The 17,384-nt window shown below is 41.6% G+C and overlaps 1 protein-coding gene across 3 annotated transcripts in view; it reads left to right on the top strand.

Moving 5' to 3' along the window:
- The window catches only part of PCDH15 (protocadherin related 15), a 1,188,119-nt gene that overhangs the window by 400,148 nt on the left and 770,587 nt on the right, over nucleotides 1–17,384 (top strand). For all 3 annotated transcript variants that reach the window (XM_019507771.1, XM_019507770.1, XM_019507773.1), the window contains one exon: nucleotides 5,684–5,803. In XM_019507771.1, the coding sequence (XP_019363316.1) occupies nucleotides 5,684–5,803 (120 nt within the window). The remainder of the gene's footprint in view (nucleotides 1–5,683; nucleotides 5,804–17,384) is intronic.

Here is a 17,384-nt window from a genome sequence, read left to right as displayed (position 1 = left end):
GTGAACAGTTTGTACCCATCCATGACAGTGCTCCAATCATGCAAGATATCATTGAATATTTTTTCTAGAATTTAGATTCCTTTTTTCATTTTTACAACCATGCCCCTTTAACTATCACTTAGCAATATAGTTTGAATAGATGAAACCCATTATTTTAGTCAGTAAATGTATTCTCTTCTACCTTAGTCTTAAATGGATTTTTATTTAAGAAAACTAATAATTGGAAGAAATAAAGAACCCAGTTCATTGTGATAACTATACAGATATTCAAAAGTTACTACTTTCTCTAGTTAATGAGCTATGTCATTCCTACATTTGGCATAAGAAATAACATCGATTATGTGGAATGGTAACGAAGTATAAATAGTAATTGTAAAGATCTTAATAGAGCCCACTCTTTTGCTAACATTTGTTGTTGTTTTGGTTCTGTTTGGTTTTTTTTTCTTTTTAAATGTGGCCTGTTGGAAAAAAAAAAAGAGATTTTTGGTACACCATTTGAAATTTAACATGAATTGGAAGGCTGTTTGTTTGTTTTTAATTGGAATCAGGTTCCAGAACTTCAAATTTGCAGGGAATTTATGTTTAATCAGTTACTTTGATTGATTTAGAATTTCAAAATTACTTGTATCATGTGCCCTTAATTAAATGAAATGTCTTTTATACATCTGAACAAAAAAGCACATTAATTTATTAGATCGATATAGATTAAGACCATTTGTGTTGCAAGAAGACAGTAACACCAAAACTGCCTCTGTTTTGATGGTTATATTAGCAGGTTTACAGCTGAATTCATAAGTACTTGGCATAAAATGGAGGAAAAGGATGTCTCTATATGTCAATGGAAGCTGTATCAAGGCACTTTAGAAAATCCACTTAGGCAATCATTTTCATCTTCAGGGACCTAAAGATGCCTAAATCTGGCCATGAGTCAGCCCACTGAAGACTAAGGCTAGGGACAGACATTACATGAAAAAAACAGCTTAAGTGATCAGAAGTTGGGTTAAACCTGTAACAGAACAGATGTTTAGTGCACATAAACTAGTTTCAAAATGGCTGAAACTGGTTAAAGATCAAACTGGTTGAATGTAGTATCTGACTTAACTTATTTGGGTCAAACTGGTTTATGCAAAATGTGTTCCAGACCCCTTCCTGGTTTAAGTTAAACCAGAGTTCCCCAGCATCCCAGATGTTTTGCAGCCCTGGGCTGTACTCTCTGCTCCAGAGAACAGGGCTGGCCCTGTCCCGCTGCTCCCTAGCCAGAGCTCCAATGGAGACTGCAGGCACAGCAGGGTCTGCCTTGCTTTCCCCCTGCCCCCCCGCCACTGCTGCTCAAGCAGGGTTTGCCTCCCCCCATCTCAACAGCATGGAGCCCAGCCCCACAGACCCTAGGCATGTGGTATGCTAGCTAATGCTGGGGGGGAGGGGGTGCAGATTTCACTGGGACAAGCAGACAGAACAGTGTCTGCTTAAGGCTTTTTGGAGCTAATCAGCAAGTCAGCTGGTAATGTCCCTCCATTCCTTCCTTGGAAAAAAGGCTATTTAACAAGAGTTTGAATTAATGATAGATGCTTTTTGTTTTGTTAATGGACTGATAAACACCGAGTTATCAGTACTCCAGCTGGCTCCCTTGCCTGTGAGGCTTGCAGACCTATGAAGAATGAGGGAGAGGGAGATTGAAGAGCTCAGTATCATCAGCAGATGTATGCACTTCCCCCCCCCCCCTTTGCCTAAGAGTACTAGCCTGGGGATGAGGTCTGGTAACACTCCCACCCCATGAGCAGCAAGTGGGGAAAAGCCCAAGACAGTACAGACAGGGTGGGAGTTTACACTCTCCCCAGTCCGTGTGTCCTGCTGGGGTCTGACCATGCCCGCCCTCAGCTCAGAACTATGGAAGGGAAAGGAGGGCTGCTCTAGCAACCCCGGCTTCTAACCTGAGCCACTACATGCATGTGTCAGCATTTCCTCAGCCCAGAAAGAATGTCTGTGAAGTTGCAAACTGGTTCAACATAGACAGGTTAGACTAACCTGCAAAGATTGAATCAATTCAGGCTCAGGCTTTTTGAATGTTTGTCTCTAGCCCAAAATAAATCTTAAAAAAAATAAAGCAGAGATTCTAGTGCAATCTAGTGATAGACATAGATATATAGCCTAAACCCTTTATTTAATCTGACTCTGAGTCTTCCCTCTCTCTTATGTAATTTTATTTGTAAATTTTGATTTAGTTATCTGTGCTTTTTCCCCCAATTTAACATGATAGTTCTACCAGCTAGTAGAAAAAGAATGCCTACAAAAAGCTCTATTTTGTTTCCCAGCAAGTAATCTTTTTCCTCCCCTTTTCTAAAAAGGTACAGCTCATTAAATTGATTCCAGATCCTGAGCTAGTGGCTATCATAAGCTGGAAACAAAGGTCACTTTTGTGCAGCCATAAAAAATTGTATGGCAACACAAAGGCCAAGCAAATGCATGCCTTGTCAGAAATGCCCCAAACTTGTGGCCACAACATGTGGCATGAATTTGTCCATGGGCACTCTTGGGGCTTCAGGGCCTGAGTCCTTGGGGCATTGAGGTTTGGCCTGTGAAGTTCAGGAGTACTTCCCAAGGTTCTCACATTTGCAGAAAAGCACCTGGGGATTCCCTGGGTGGTCTTGTTCTAGCAGGGACCCCTTCAGGGGTGCCCCGCAGGTGTTGTCTTGCAGCCCCAGCCACTCCAGGAACTTGCAAGAGCCTGATCCTGTGGAACAACAGGTGGCATCTGTTTTGCCCAATGAAGCAGATCAGCTGTGCCAAGACCAGCTGTGCCAAGACCAGCTTATCCATTTCATTTGACACAATGTCTTCCTTATAGAAACCAGGAAATTACTTACTCCATTATAGCAGGCCTAGCTCAGTTCTGTACCAGCAGTCCCTCAATTATATAGAGTGTTTACATGCTAGCTTGTATTGGTTATGCATCACCACTCATTTCAGACCCATTTTTTTGTATTTTTTCACAGATCTCTAGTTTTTTACCATTCTGACATAGTGTGGTTGGAAAAGTACCTTTTGTCATGTAAACTTTCTCAAATCGGCTAACATTGATGCAAATCCCATTCCAATAATAAGATTAAATGAGTGTTGGTTTCAGAGGTTAAAAGAAAACTATTGTATTCTTAAAAGATTTATATTTTACCCCACAGCTTCTGAAGTAGATTTTTAATTTGTTTTATTTTTTTAATACTCCTCCTAAAGAAAATAAATCTGAAAAATGCTGTCCTTAATAGTTAAACAGTAACATATCAAACTTTGGTTTATGGTATTTAGCTCTGATTTCATACTATTTCAGCCACAATTCAGCTGAGATAATTGTTTTTCTAAATTCTTTTATGGCTGCTCCTGCACCAAAGATTTAAGGCAATGAGTCTTGTGTGCAGATCATAAGGCAATTATCTCCATGGAGACTGACTTATGAAAGCAATTAATAGGAAGTGAGGAAAGTTAACTCCCTTTACTCACAATATCTATAAAACATATAGTATTTTTATTGCCTATGCCAATGACAAGCAAATCAAGTTCGTAGCAAAAATAGTTATAGTTGTTGTGGTTTTAAGTATAGATAATGCAGTTTGATATTAAGAAAAATGATCCATATACAGTGTTCATCTTGAACAAGACTCTGCAAACAAATGGATTTTATTCCAGAGCTTCAGTGTTCCTGTCCTTAAATATTGGTTAGAGAAATCTAGGTCAACTACTAGCTTCCTAAGTAATAAGAGCAAAAACAATTTTAAAAATCAGAAAGGAACACTCAGCCTATGAGCTACAGAAACATGAAAGCACAATGAAAGCTGGTAGTTCTTAGTTACTATGGAATATGGCAATTCAGGGGCATCATACTCCACAATTATAATAATTTTAAGGGATTATTTTTTTTAATATTTAACTTTGTATAAATGCAGTGGGGCAAAACTTTTCTGCTCTCTCTACACAGGGATAGAAGTCCTGAAAAGCAAGGAAGCTGAAGTTCTGTTGCATGTTATGCTGCATGTCATGTAATAGCTAAACAGGAATCTTAAAAAAAAAAAAAAAAAAAAAAAAAAAAAAAAAAAAAAAAAAAAAAGTGTGACTTTTGAGGTCCATTAATGTGAAAATCAAGTGGTTAAATCCATTGGTATACTTTGAGAACAGCTACTCTTACAGTTAACAGGCAAGAGCAGAGGTTATGCTGTTGATTTGTATTCTGAATGGCAGATTCTGGTGAAGTTTATCTGGTAAGATAACTATCCCTAGATGTGGCCTTTTCAAGCATACTGCACTGTCTGGGGGAGGCTGTGTTCTAAAATGGAAACAGTGTAACTACATCTGTGTGCATGTGCTAATTTGCTGTGGAGGGCTGAGCAAATTGGCCTTATTACCAGTTTTGGCACAGTTGGATAAACATAGTCTTTGTTCCCACGATCCCATCCGATACCCACCCATGTACATCCTGGGCACATCTACACCTGCAATTAACGCATCTAAATAAATTCTACTGCAATTTGAGGTGGAGTAAACTAATCTAGACATCACCATCTACATGTACATTTAGGCCCATTAATTTACTTCCCCATCAGATTTTACTTTTGTCTGATGGGGCTATCTGACATTACAGTAAATTAATCTAAACTGGCCTAATTGCCGTGCATGTGTAGTCGGTGGTATTTTACTGTGCAGCAAATTCATCTACTGAGCAATACAGTACATGTGTAGATGTGCCCCTTGTTTACTAAACCAGAAAAAGAGGTCAAGGACTCCTCCGTTCATGGCGGCTGATTTCTTAAACTGTTTGTTTACCTCTTACTTTTAATCATTTTATATAACACAAATGTGTGGGGAGGTGTCCTTTGTTTTTGTGCTTTCATAATGACTGTTTTAAAGTCTCTGAATGTGAAGAAGAAAATCCTCCCCATACTGAAATTGATGTGAGCCTTGGTTTTGATTCCTGGGGGCCAGGCTTAATGCTTATCTCCACTAGGTTTAGGAAAGAGCATATTATCAAAACAAAATTTTAGCAGCATCCCATTGCCCAAAGCCAGATGGAGATGCACTTTCTTTGGTTTTGTACTATTCTAACAAGAACTGTTGGATTTCTGAGTATCTGTCTAGCCTGAGTATTACTTGTGTACATTTATGCTGGTAAATCTAAAAATATTAAGATTTTAAGTTTGTATATATCATCTTTATCTTGCATTATATTATACTCTTCACAAGTCCATGGAGGCACTGTTGAATAAATATATATTAAATGTTCCTCTGAATATATTTATCAATGTACCTCAATCTGAAAGGAAGCGTGTTCTTTGATTTTTCTCTTTATACCTTCTTTATTCATAGTAATGTTATCATTTCCAAAGCTTTAAGTGATTTAACATGAGCATTTCACCAAAGGCAATATAGTTTTGACAAATTGCAGCGTGGATAATTAAAATTGAGTACATGACTTCTCCCCTTAAAAGGGACAAATAATATGAACTAGACCAGAGTCTGAAAATATTGAGTGCATAAAACTGCCTTTTACCTTGGTTTTTTAGGCTCTTAATATTGAGAGAGGGCATAGTGGATTTATCTATGCACTAGTGCTGTTACCAGTTTAAATTTATCATATAAGTGCTACTTTTTTCTGTAATTTCTAAGTGTTTTTGAAATATGCTTGTTTCTGTTGTTGCAGTTAACACCGGTTGGAACCACCATCTTTACAGGATTCTCTGGGAACAATGGTGCCACTGACATAGATGATGGTCCTAATGGCCAGATAGAATATGTCATCCAGTACAATCCTAATGATCCAGTAGGTGAAATCTCTTTATACGAAACATGCATTGAAGTCAAATATGTCTATTTCTAAAAACAAATTCCTTTCCCTTTCTTATCATCTGTCTTTTATTTTCACACTATTAATGGTAACAAAGTTGTACACTTATTAATAACCCCCCTTCTCTTCCATTATTCACAGCAACGAATCCTCTTTGCTGTGAATGTTTAATCAATAATGCATAACTTTATTACCTCCTTTTAATTTACAAGTATTTGTATCCATAGAAAACAAATAATATACGTTCTGAAGAACTGTCAGAGTTTTAATTTGATTAAAAAAAAAAACCCAGTCAAACATTACATGGAGTTCTGGTGGGAATGAAAATGAACATTTAAAACCATTTCTTAGTTGTGAACCAAACTACTTATTCTGACCATTCATTTAACTGTTTATTATGGAATAATTCATCTTAATGCATTAATCATGTAGTCTGTGATAGTGCTGCTCTTTTTTGGTGCTTGAACTTTTCTGAAAAAGTAGTGTTGGAATATTGTGATAGTTATGATGGTCCAGAAAAAGTACAAGAGGCAAGGCATTTTAGTGATATCTTTTATTGGACCAAATGTATTGTTGGGAAAGCTATTGGACAAGATTTCAAGCATCAAGTGACTTAAGGAAGGGTTTGTCCAGTAACTTTTCCAGATATATACTTGGTCTAGGAAAAGATACCACCCCAAAAAATTCTCACTTCTGGAAAAAAAAAAAAAAAATGATTTTCTTTCCTTTGCCAACACTTAAAAAAAATCCTAGTGCAATTTTGTTTGTAGCTACACTATTGTAATATTATTGATTTAGGGAACATTGGGCCATATATAATGTCTTCTTTGTACTGTTTCCAAGAAGGACCAAAATCTAAAGCTTAGTATCAGCATGTTTTTCAAGGATGACGACAATTAAGAATGTTCTTGTTGGGGGTACCTCATCTGTTTACTTTTAAATCATCATAGCTATATCATAGAACAGCTCTTAAAAAAAAAAAAAGCCTGGTGATGCTTGGGACTATGCAGTTTCCCAGAAATGTCTGGGCCTATCTCTAGAATATTGTTGTTTTTTGTTACAAAAGTGGTTGTAAAATCCTATGAAACAGAAGCTGAGAATTCTACTTGTGAAGAAGGAACCAACAGCTGTTGCAGTATTTTTTCTTATAGCCCCTTGTCATAAAGAGGAATTTAGAGATGTTTTAGTGGTAAGGAGAAATTGGCTAACTGTTTTGTACAATCAATAGTTATTCCTGATATGTTAGTAGTTTTGGAGGAGATGGGAGAGTTGCTGAATGATAACTGGAATTTAAAACTATTGGGTAAAATCTATATTTGTTGGGTAAGTTTTATGCCCCTTTTTGCACTGTTGAACCTGTGCAAACGGGTGATACCTGGAGCCAGAATAAGCCCAGTATTTGTTTTTTTTTAATTAAAAGCTGATTTTAAAAAAAAAAACACTGAAAAACTTTGTTTTTAACTTCTTCATATTTTTGAAATTCCATAAATTAATTCATCTTGCTACGTGGAGTTTCCTTATAAGATTTATTATTTACCTTAGTAGGACTTTTACAGTTGAACCTTTATTTGTCAAGCTTTAAAATATAGCCCCCATCCAGTACTGTTCTTAACAGTGAATTGTAGAAATGGAATCTCCGTTCTCTTTAATATTGTCAGGAAGCCCATAGCTACCTGTGGTGGTAATCAAGCAGAGTTGCCTGATTGGGGAAAAGGACCCAGCTGGAGTATGTAAGGACTGGGTTCCTGAACTGCAGGGCAACAGTCTGCTGCTACCAGCTGAGGAGGCAGCATCTCAGAGGTAAAAGTAGGGAGTGTGGGGAAGGAGGAGTCCCTATGGTCCTGGGCATGACCTGAAACTACACCCTGCTGGGGAAGTGTGGCCTGGTGGAACAACCTGTGTCTGGGTAGCTCCCCAAAAATGCCAGGCCAGTTACATCTCTGGTGAAAGGTGGGTAGGGGAGCCTGAAAACCCCGGCTCCCACATCCTTGGTGGTTGAGATCTGGATGGGGGAGCCCAGACTCACTGTGAGCACTGAAGTGGGGCCCAGGTCAGTGGAGGGAACTGTGGCAACACCCAGTCTCGCAGGAGAGCCTAGATGCATTATGGAGCCAGGTGTTATGTCCAAGGGGGGTGTGGCTTGGAGCCCCAGTCCCACTGTGAGGGGCTTCAGCCCAATGATGGGGCCTGGGGCCCACAGATATAGAGAGTGGGTGATGCCCAGGTATGGAGTTTGAAGACATGGCAGATTTGTAGCCCAGGGATGGGGCTTGGAGTTTGAGGATGAGGCTTGGAGCTGGGAAAGTCTTGTGTCATGGGGATGAGGTCTGGAGCCAGAGGACGGGGCATAGAGCCACAGGATGGGGCTGGTAGACTCAGGGACAGGGCTGGGAGTTGAATACATGTAGATATTATGATGAGGCCTGGTGTTAGGCCATAATGATGATGAGGCCAGGTGTTAGGACAAGAAACACCAACGAGGCATGAGGCATGTCAAAGGGAGATCGGAGCGTGTACAGAGGTCCTTGTCATCAGGGCAGGTAAAGGGCAGCCTCCTGCCTGATTAACATCTAATAATCAGAACATCAAGGCATGGCAGGTGAGATGGGTGGGTGGCTAGCCTGGAAAAAAGTGGGCGGGCCTAGATTGAGATCAGCCCCAGGACATCCGCTTGTTGAAAATACCTGTTAGAATTGGCAGATTACTGCATCTACATTGATGGTGCAAAACATCCATCCCCCACCCCCAAAAATTGTCAGCTGCATGATTAGAACTTGTTTTTTATTTTTCTGTATTTTTATTCTGTACTTTTATTTAAGTTATAGAATTTTTTCTCTTAAATTCACACGGGCCTTTTGCCCTTAAATGTTCTTTTCATTCTGACTTTTGTGACCATAGTTCAAATCAAATTTCAGTTATTACTGGTGAGCAAATCAGTCTTTCTCACTTCAGATTGCAAGTCTGAAAATCAGATTTTAGCAGCTATTTTTTTGACCTAGGGAAACCAAAGAATTCCCTTGAGCATTCTGATTCAGTGAGTCAGACTAGACCAAGTCATTATCATAATATTTTCTGGCATGAATCAGTGTTATGATTTTCATTGGCATGAAGACTACAGTTTAAAGTTGTAATGGATACTTCATTATAAATGTTTATTTTCATTTCATTCTTTTTAAAATATATTCTACCAGTTTAAAATTAATACATCATCTTTTAGTTGAAAAGTGATGTGTGATTTTGTGTGCTTTTGTTTTAGTTGTGCTTTTATAAAAAAAAAATGTGTTTTAATGTGTGTCTCAAATTCCCCCAGGTATGTATTTGTTTGGGACCTACTGGATTTGTCTGGTTTCTCTGAGTACCCCCTGAAGATAGCATAGCATGGTTTCTAGAGTGGAGTAGAACCCTGGCTCCTTCCAACTCTGGGACTCTAACTTTTCAGTCTCTGATCATCCCAAGCTATCCTTGGCTCTGCTTCAAGAAAAAGAAACTAACTTCCAAAAGAGATAGTTGAGCAATTCAAAGGGAGAAAGAGTGCACCCCAAAGTCTCAAGTAACAAGCAGATACCTCTTCATCAAGAAATGCATTTAGTGGGGGCAAAGTTCAAAAAGCAAGAAGACCCTGCCTGCCTCAAAGGGTTAAGCAGTCCCAGTATGCAGACCCTGAGTCACCCAAAGGTTAACGCAGCTGTTCTCTCTCTAGTCTCCAAAGCTCTTAGTACCTCAAAGTAGATCTATTCTTCCGTTCTAGTCCACATCATACCAAGCACCAATAGAGCCAGTTTGGCTGCTCCCTCTCTTCAGATTCTGCCATTCTCAGGATGACTCCCCTTCCTATTCATGCTGCTGCATCCATTGTGATGCTTAACCATCTCTTCCTCTGACCCTTCCTAGATGTCGCTTTCAAAGGATATTTATCAAGTCCACCCAAAGAATCAACATGATTTTTCAATTTGTTATGGATGGGTGTGTAACCCAGGCAGCTCTGGCTTCTGTCTCTTAACTGTCCTCTGGTCCCACCATCCCCATACAAGCTGATCAGGGGAAATGAGGCATGCAACATTATTACAAAACAAACCCATTAAAACAAGAGATACTACAACAAAATCATAGTCTGTAACACTGACCAGTAAAGTTGAAGCAATATCCACCTAGAAATTTTAGGAAAAATGTGAATTGTATATAAATATTGATTTCAGCTTTGAATTTGTTCAAATTTTTTTTTTAAAGCTGAAAAATGTCAAAACAGTCTGAGTGTCAAATCACACGTGCTTCAAGCTGAGTAAATGAATGATGATACAGTATGATAGAAATTAGGGCTGTGCAAAACAGAACCATTTCATTTTGACTTCTGTTTTGCTGTTCTGAAGGGACAGTGTTTAATTTCATTGTTTCGTTTCATTTCAAAACACTGTTCATTGACACTTTCACTGATTTGATATGTTTTGACGTTTTGCCCATAGGCTATAATGGGGAATCATGAAAATGCCTACAATGTTGTAATTTCTTTTCTGATTTAGATGAAAATTGCAGGAATGGTAGCTTCTTCTGAGTGCATGAAGCCTGCCATGGTTCAAGGAGATTGGTCCAGGCATTTCTGGGAAACTGCACTTCAAGTTGCTGACAAGCAAAACTTGTGTCACTTGCTGGCAGTGGCAGCCTTCTGTCATCCCGTGTGCAAATCTGGGGACCCACACCCCCAGGAGGGCTGTAGGGTTGTCCAGGACTCCTTCCAGGGGTGCAGAACACCATATCTGTGCTTGGGATGACAGGAGGCTGCCACTGCCACCTGGGACCCGTGCTGGGTGCAGCCTGTGCCCGGTGCCGGGAAGACTGGTGCTGCCGCTGACCCCAGGCAGCAGCGGCAGCCTCCTGCATCCTGCATGCAGATCTGGGGGCCTGCACCCCTTGGAGGAGTCTGGAAGCACTGGGAGGGCAAGTTAAGCTCTGTGGGGCTGGCAGAGCCATTCAGAGCACAGCCCTGGCTCTCCCTGCCTCCTGCCACAAGGCTGGACTCCAAGCAGCTCTGCCAGCCCCGTGAAGATCAACTTGGTGGTGGGAAAGCCAGTGGTGGAGCTGCTGAGTGAAGCCCTGACCAGTGGCTCCCCCTGCCTCCTGCTGCCAGGCTCAGCTCCGTGGGGCTGGCAGAGCTGGTCAGAGCGCAGACCAGAATGCAGCCTGGTGGGAGGCAGGGGAGAGCCAGGGCTGCACTCCGACCGGCTCTGCCAGCCCCATGGAGGTCAGCTTGGCGGCAGGCGGTGGAGCACAGCCCTGGCTCTTGCCCACCTCCCACTGCTGGGCTGAGCTCTGTGGGGCTGGCAGAGCTGCTCAGAGTGCAGCCTGGTGGCAGGAGGTGCAGGAGCACCAGGGCTGTACCCTGACCAACTCCACCAGCCCCACAGTGCTCATCCCAGAGGCAAAGTGCAGCCCTTGTTCTCCCCTACCTCCCACCACCAGGCTGAGCTCTGTGGGGCTGGTGGAGCTGGTCAGAGTGTAGCCCAGTGGTGGGAGGTGGGGGGAGAGCCAGGCCTTCACTCTGATCAGCTCTGCCAGCCCCATGGAGCTCAGACCAGCAGCAGGAGGTTGGGGAGAGCCACTGGCCAGGGCTGCACTTGGAGCCAGGACTGTGCTCAGGGTGGCTCTGCCACTGGCTCTCCCCTGCCTTCCACTGATAGGCTCAGCTCAGTGGGACTGGTGGAGCTGCTAGGAGCACAGCCCTGGCTCTCCTCTGCCTCCCATCAACAGGCTGCTTCAAAACATTTCAAGTGTCCTCATTTCATTCAAAGCTGTTTCGGAGCCTTTTGTTTCATTTTGATTTCACTGTTTCAAGCTTGAAACACATCAAAACAGCTTAGAAATGAAATACTCATCAAAATTTCACACAGCCCTAATATAAATTGGATTGAATACAGTTCAATACTGGTGGCAGAAAAGCATCTGGTGTCTGTCAGGGTATTTTTTTGAAACACTTTATTTGAAGTGACTGGCAGAATGTACTACAGAGGATATTTGGTAAGGAGTCATGAAATGCAAACTTAGGTTATATGGAAATAACCAGATATTACTTTGTGGGACAAAAGAGGTCATATGCCTCACAGCAAGACTCCTAAACTGTCTAGGTGCTTAAACTAAGTGATTTGTATCACTATAGTGACATATGTTGACTATGTTACATCTGTTATGCAATTACTTAGTTAATTATATGATTAATCTAGATTCCCTACACGTGCAAATTAACTATGGTGTCTTGAAAGGGTCCACATAGCTATAAAATCATTGCTGCTAATGTGTAATGACTTTATAGTTAGTTTCTATCCAGCTTTAATTTGCACATGTAGCTTCTGCCTCTATGACTGGGAGACCACAGCTGCTGCAATTTCCTAGCTGTGTGGGCATCCTGCCACCTGTGATCTCCCAGCTGTGGGCATGTATGGTAAGCCCCCCAGCTGCAGTCTCCCAGCCATAGAATGTTTGATGTGCCCCCTGCGGCTGGAAGATCACAGCAGCTGTGGTCTCCCAGCTGTGGGGATGCATGGGGCACCCCTATGGCTTAGGGAACTATCAGCTGAGGGGCTCCCTGCTAGAGGAACTTGAGGCAGGAGACATGGTTGTGTGGATTGTGCATTAGAGTCAATGGTGTCTTTACCTGCATGAGTAGAGGGGCCCTCTGAGAAGAGATAAATAAGAGGTACCAATAATGTGTTTTATATTTCCAGTATGATAGAAGTTAGTGTGATAATATACAAATCAATATGTTAAAAATAAAAGTGGAAGGGCAAATGCATCTCTTATCATTTACAGGCTTTTAATACCTATGGTGCTACATTTCAGACTTCATGCAATTGCTGAAGTTCAACCCCACACAGTTAAACATTAAAATCTTCAGCTGCCAGGCACAGCAGGAAATTAACTGTAAAAGAAAAGTAAAAAAGCTTTTTTTCAAGTTGGAGGGAAAAAATTGGGAGTTTCAGTTAGCACTAATAAATTATCAGAAAGAGGTAGTTAGCTGTGTTAGTCTGAAGTTCAATGATTTCCTGTTCCACAATATTGCATTCAAGTTGGCTTTTTAGCTTTTAAAGTTCTGTTGTTTAAGAACAGATGAACAGATGCCACTGACCAGGGTGAACACCTTAAGGACCTGGGGCCAAGGATTCCTACAGTTACAGTTCAGTCCCAGAACTGTAGCCTCTCGGGTCAAGAAAACCATACTCAAACCTCATTCTGACCAGCTACAATATCAACCCTGAGAGAAGAACAGAAGAATCCCTCTAGTTGCAACCAAATCCCCAGCTTGAACACCTTAGACATATTATTCATGACCTTCAACAACACCTGGAAAATGAGGGTCATTGCCCATAGGGAACAAAACTGTTCTAATTTACAGACAGTCCCCCAATCTCAAATGGCAGCAACAGGCTGCCAAACTCCTATTCCCACAGATGTACCTGGCCTGGCGAGTTGCAATCTGGTCCCCCACATCAGTGCAGACCACATCATCACTAGAACAAATAAGACAGATTTGTCATCAGTAGTCCCTTGATATGAGGATGATAGTCTTCCATTAAATAGGGATGTCATTGGTGAGTTCATAGATGACTCAGAAAGCCAATCCAAGTTACACATGTTCAACTGCAGGTGTGGCAAAAAGTTGTGGGAGGAATGAGTAGAGCCTGGTGATGGCTGGTCAAAGCTCTTTCCTTTTAACTCTCATCTATCTATCACCATAGTGAGGTAAGTTTGACTGAAATAATCAGTGCCTTATCATACATCATGGTGCACTTGTGTGTGATTCAGTACTTCAGTCTCCCAGGTATAGAAGTTAATATTGCATTTTTTCAGATTGGCCTTCAAAGCATCCAAGCTTTCAGGTGTTTCTGATACATCTCTGTTTCACATCCATATAGTTGCATAGGGATGACAACAGCATGGTAGACAAGAAATTTGGGTTGGGTCCTGACATCATGAATATTGAAGACATATTTTTGGAGATGTCCAAAGGCAGCACCAGTAGATTTAATCCAGTGTTGAACATTGATGTCTATGTTTACTTTTTGGGAAAGGTGGCTACCTAAGTAGGGGAAAGACTCAACCTTCTCCTAGGATTGCCCTCTAATTCTAGTATGTGGAGAAGCAGCTTCTTGGTTTGACATAGGTTGGTAAAGTGTCTCAGTTTTATTGAAGCTAACAGTGAGTCAAAGCATTTTATCCACTTCACAGAAACAGTAAGTGCCTTGAAGCAATTAGGTAGAGCACACAGAGCACAATCATAAGTACATTGAAGATTATTAATGGAGGTGTCAGTTGTCTAGGATTTGGAATGCAACTGGTTGATATTAAAGATATTTCCATCCATCTGATATTTGATGCTGACTCCTAATGGAAGTCTATCAGCAATGTGTGGAATAACTACGTTATAGATGGAAAAGAGTGTTATGCAATCATACATCTGTGTTACTTGACTTCAGTCCTAAGAGTGAAAGGGTCCATTTCTGAGTGATTGCTTAGGATGGTTGCCAACCTGTTGTGAAGAAGTCTGATAATGGTAACAAATTTTGCAGGGCATTCAAATCCCATCAGTATTTGCCCTTGGTCTCTCTCTGTTGATTGACCTGAATAAGGTCTTCAATTTAATGAAGTCTATGCAAAGATCTTGGTGCTCACAGCACTCTTCCTGTAGCTGTCTAGCAACAAAACCATCGTGTTTCTGAGTAGTCTGAAGCAATATCGGAACTCGAGTGGAATCTGCATACTGAGGAACATGAGTCTATTGAGGAGACTGAGGGAAAGAATCTTCCAGCTATGGACAGGAGTACAATACCACAATGACTGCTGCAATGCAGTCTTAAATTCATAGATTGTTATTTTACGGCTGGAAGGGACCTTGGAAGATCATTGGGTCTAGCCCCCTGCACCAAGCAGGAAAGATAACTGGAGATCAGGTGACCCCAGCAAGGTGACTGTCTAGTCTCCCCTTGAAGATTTCCAGGGTAGGCGATTGCACCACCTCTGGAGGGAGCTTATTCCACAGTCTGGACACCCTGACTGTGAAGAAGTTTTCCCTAATGTTGAGCCTGAATTGATCTTCCAGGAGTTTGTGACCATTACTAGTGGTTTTCCCCTCAGGTGCCCTGGTAAACAGTTGCTCACTGAGCCCTTGATGTACTCCCCTAGTGTAACCATAAGCTGCTACCAGGTCACCTCTCAGCCTTCTTTTCCTCAGGCTGCAGAGTCCTAGATCCCTCAGCCATTCCTCGTATGGCTTGCCTTTTAAGACTCTGATCATGCGGGTGGCTCTTCTTTGGACTCTAACAAGGATGTCATCAAGCTTGAAAAAGTGTGGTGCCCAGAACTGGACACAGTGCTCCAGCTGAAGTCTCACCAGTGCTGAGTAGAGTGGAAGAATCCCTCCTTTGTTTTGCTGGAGATGCATCGATTGATACAAGCCAAAGTATTATTTGCCCTACTGGCTACAGCATCGCACTGACAGCTCGTATTCATATTGTGGTCTATTATTACCCCCAGGTCGCTTTCATTCATGGTGTTAGTCAGTTTGGCGCCACCAAGCCTGTAGGTGTGTTGGGGGTTGCTTGTCCCAAGTTGGAGCAGTTTACATTTCTCAACATTGAACTTCATCAGTTTCCAATCTGCCCAACTTGCTAGCCTAAGTCCACCTGTATCTGTAGCCTAACTTCAAGTGTGACTATGCTCCCCCATAACTTCACGTCATCCACAGACTTAGCCAGTGAGCTCTTCAGTCTCACATCCAAATCGTTAATAAAGGTGTTGGAAAGTACTGGACTGAGCACCAACCCCTGCGAGAAACAGCTGCCCACTTTTCACCAGGATGATACATCTGTTCACTAGAACTCTCTGGGTTTTATCCTGCAGACAGTTTCTCACCCACCTGACTGTCTTGGAGTTAAGCCCACAATCTTTCAATTTTTCGTGAGGACATTGTGCGATACTAGATCAAAAGCCTTTTGGAAGTCAAGATAAACAATGTCAACCTGCTTTCTCATGTCCAGGTGGCATCCATAAGTGTATTTCCCTTTAATGAATATGATAATGATTATGGCATTTCTCAAGGCACTGGAAATATTTTCATGTTTCCAGATTTTCATAACAATAGTGTGTAATTGATGAGATATACATTTTTTCACCTTGTTCATAACTTTCAGCTGACATTCCATCAGGACCACACACTCTGTTTTTCATATGCTTTATGGCTTTCAGGACCTCTCAATAAGTTGATGCATCTGCCAGATAGTCCTTAATGGGGTGTTGTGGATTGCCTTCGATGATATTGTCTTTGCTTATGTTTGGAGTTGATGTAATTCTGCCAAGCTTTGAAGGCTCTCCTTTTTCTGTCAATTAGAGCTTAAATTTCTCTTTCTCTTTGAACCAGTGTAGAAGTTTTTTGTGGAGAAGTCTTGGAGATTCTTTGCATGTCTCGTGGGTATCTATCTTGAGGCTCTCTAACCATCAGGAGATGGTTTCTCACTAAGACACTGCTGGAGATCATCACTTTTAGCTAGGTCTTTCAAGCACTCTATATTAAACTTCTTCCTTGGTTGCTTCTTTTGTTCACACCATTTTGGGGCAATACAAAAAGACATGACGGAATGTAACAAATGATGATCCACTCACCAGTTGTCTGTGCTGGTTGTAGCTCTGGTGATACAGATGCTGTGATGGTCCCAGACATGCACTATGATGTACTCAATCAGATGCCAGTGTTTTGAGCTGGGGTGCATCCTTAAGGGAACGGAGAGTTTGTGGTGATGAGATCATGTTCTGAACACTTGCTCAGGAGAAGAATTCTATTTGAATTGACTTTCCAGAGCCCTTCATTTTCATAATTCAGAGTCCTTGTTCCCTTTAACACTGAAATAGCCAAGAAGAATTATCTTTTCTTTTTGGGGGACAGATGACAAAACTTGATCAAATTTTTCTTTGGTTTTATCATCTGCATGAAGGTTCAGGGTATATGCATTGTTGCATGTTGTCTGTTAGTCAGCTGAAGATGAAAGATCACGATTGCCATGTGCCACCAATGGGGGAGTGGCACATAGCCAGCTGGACAGCATTTTGGGCTGGAGCCACACTCCCCATCTATCTGTGTGCACAGCAGCAGCAGGTGGGGGGCATGGCTCCAGCCAGGCAGGGGGCATGGCTCCAGCCCCAAATGCTGTGGCACATGTGGACTTGCCTGACAGTACACCAGTGTGCTGTGGCATATGGGTTGGGAAATGCTGATCTAGAAGGATGACCACTGTAGAGGCATAAGGAGATCTTATGGTTTTCTTTATTCCCAAATGCTGCCATTTTAGCTCAGATGCTCATTACTTATATTTTCTTATCCCCAATTGTTCATTTAATCATCTTTTATTAGTGCCTTTTTTAGTATGTGCTGTCTTTGAAGCTATCTGTTGAAATCCCCCTTTTTCTCTCCCCACCTTCTTATTGCTAATAGGGGCTAATTAAAGGCCAACTGAATTGCCTGGCTTTCCTTTTTCTCTTGTGCTGGGCCTGTCCCACAGCAGCATCTTGGCACACTGGC

This window comes from Gavialis gangeticus, unplaced genomic scaffold, assembly GCF_001723915.1.
Source record: "Gavialis gangeticus isolate Ggan-Ray unplaced genomic scaffold, GavGan_comp1, whole genome shotgun sequence".
NCBI lineage: Eukaryota > Metazoa > Chordata > Crocodylia > Gavialidae > Gavialis > Gavialis gangeticus.
This window is presented reverse-complemented; position numbering and strand designations above follow the sequence as displayed.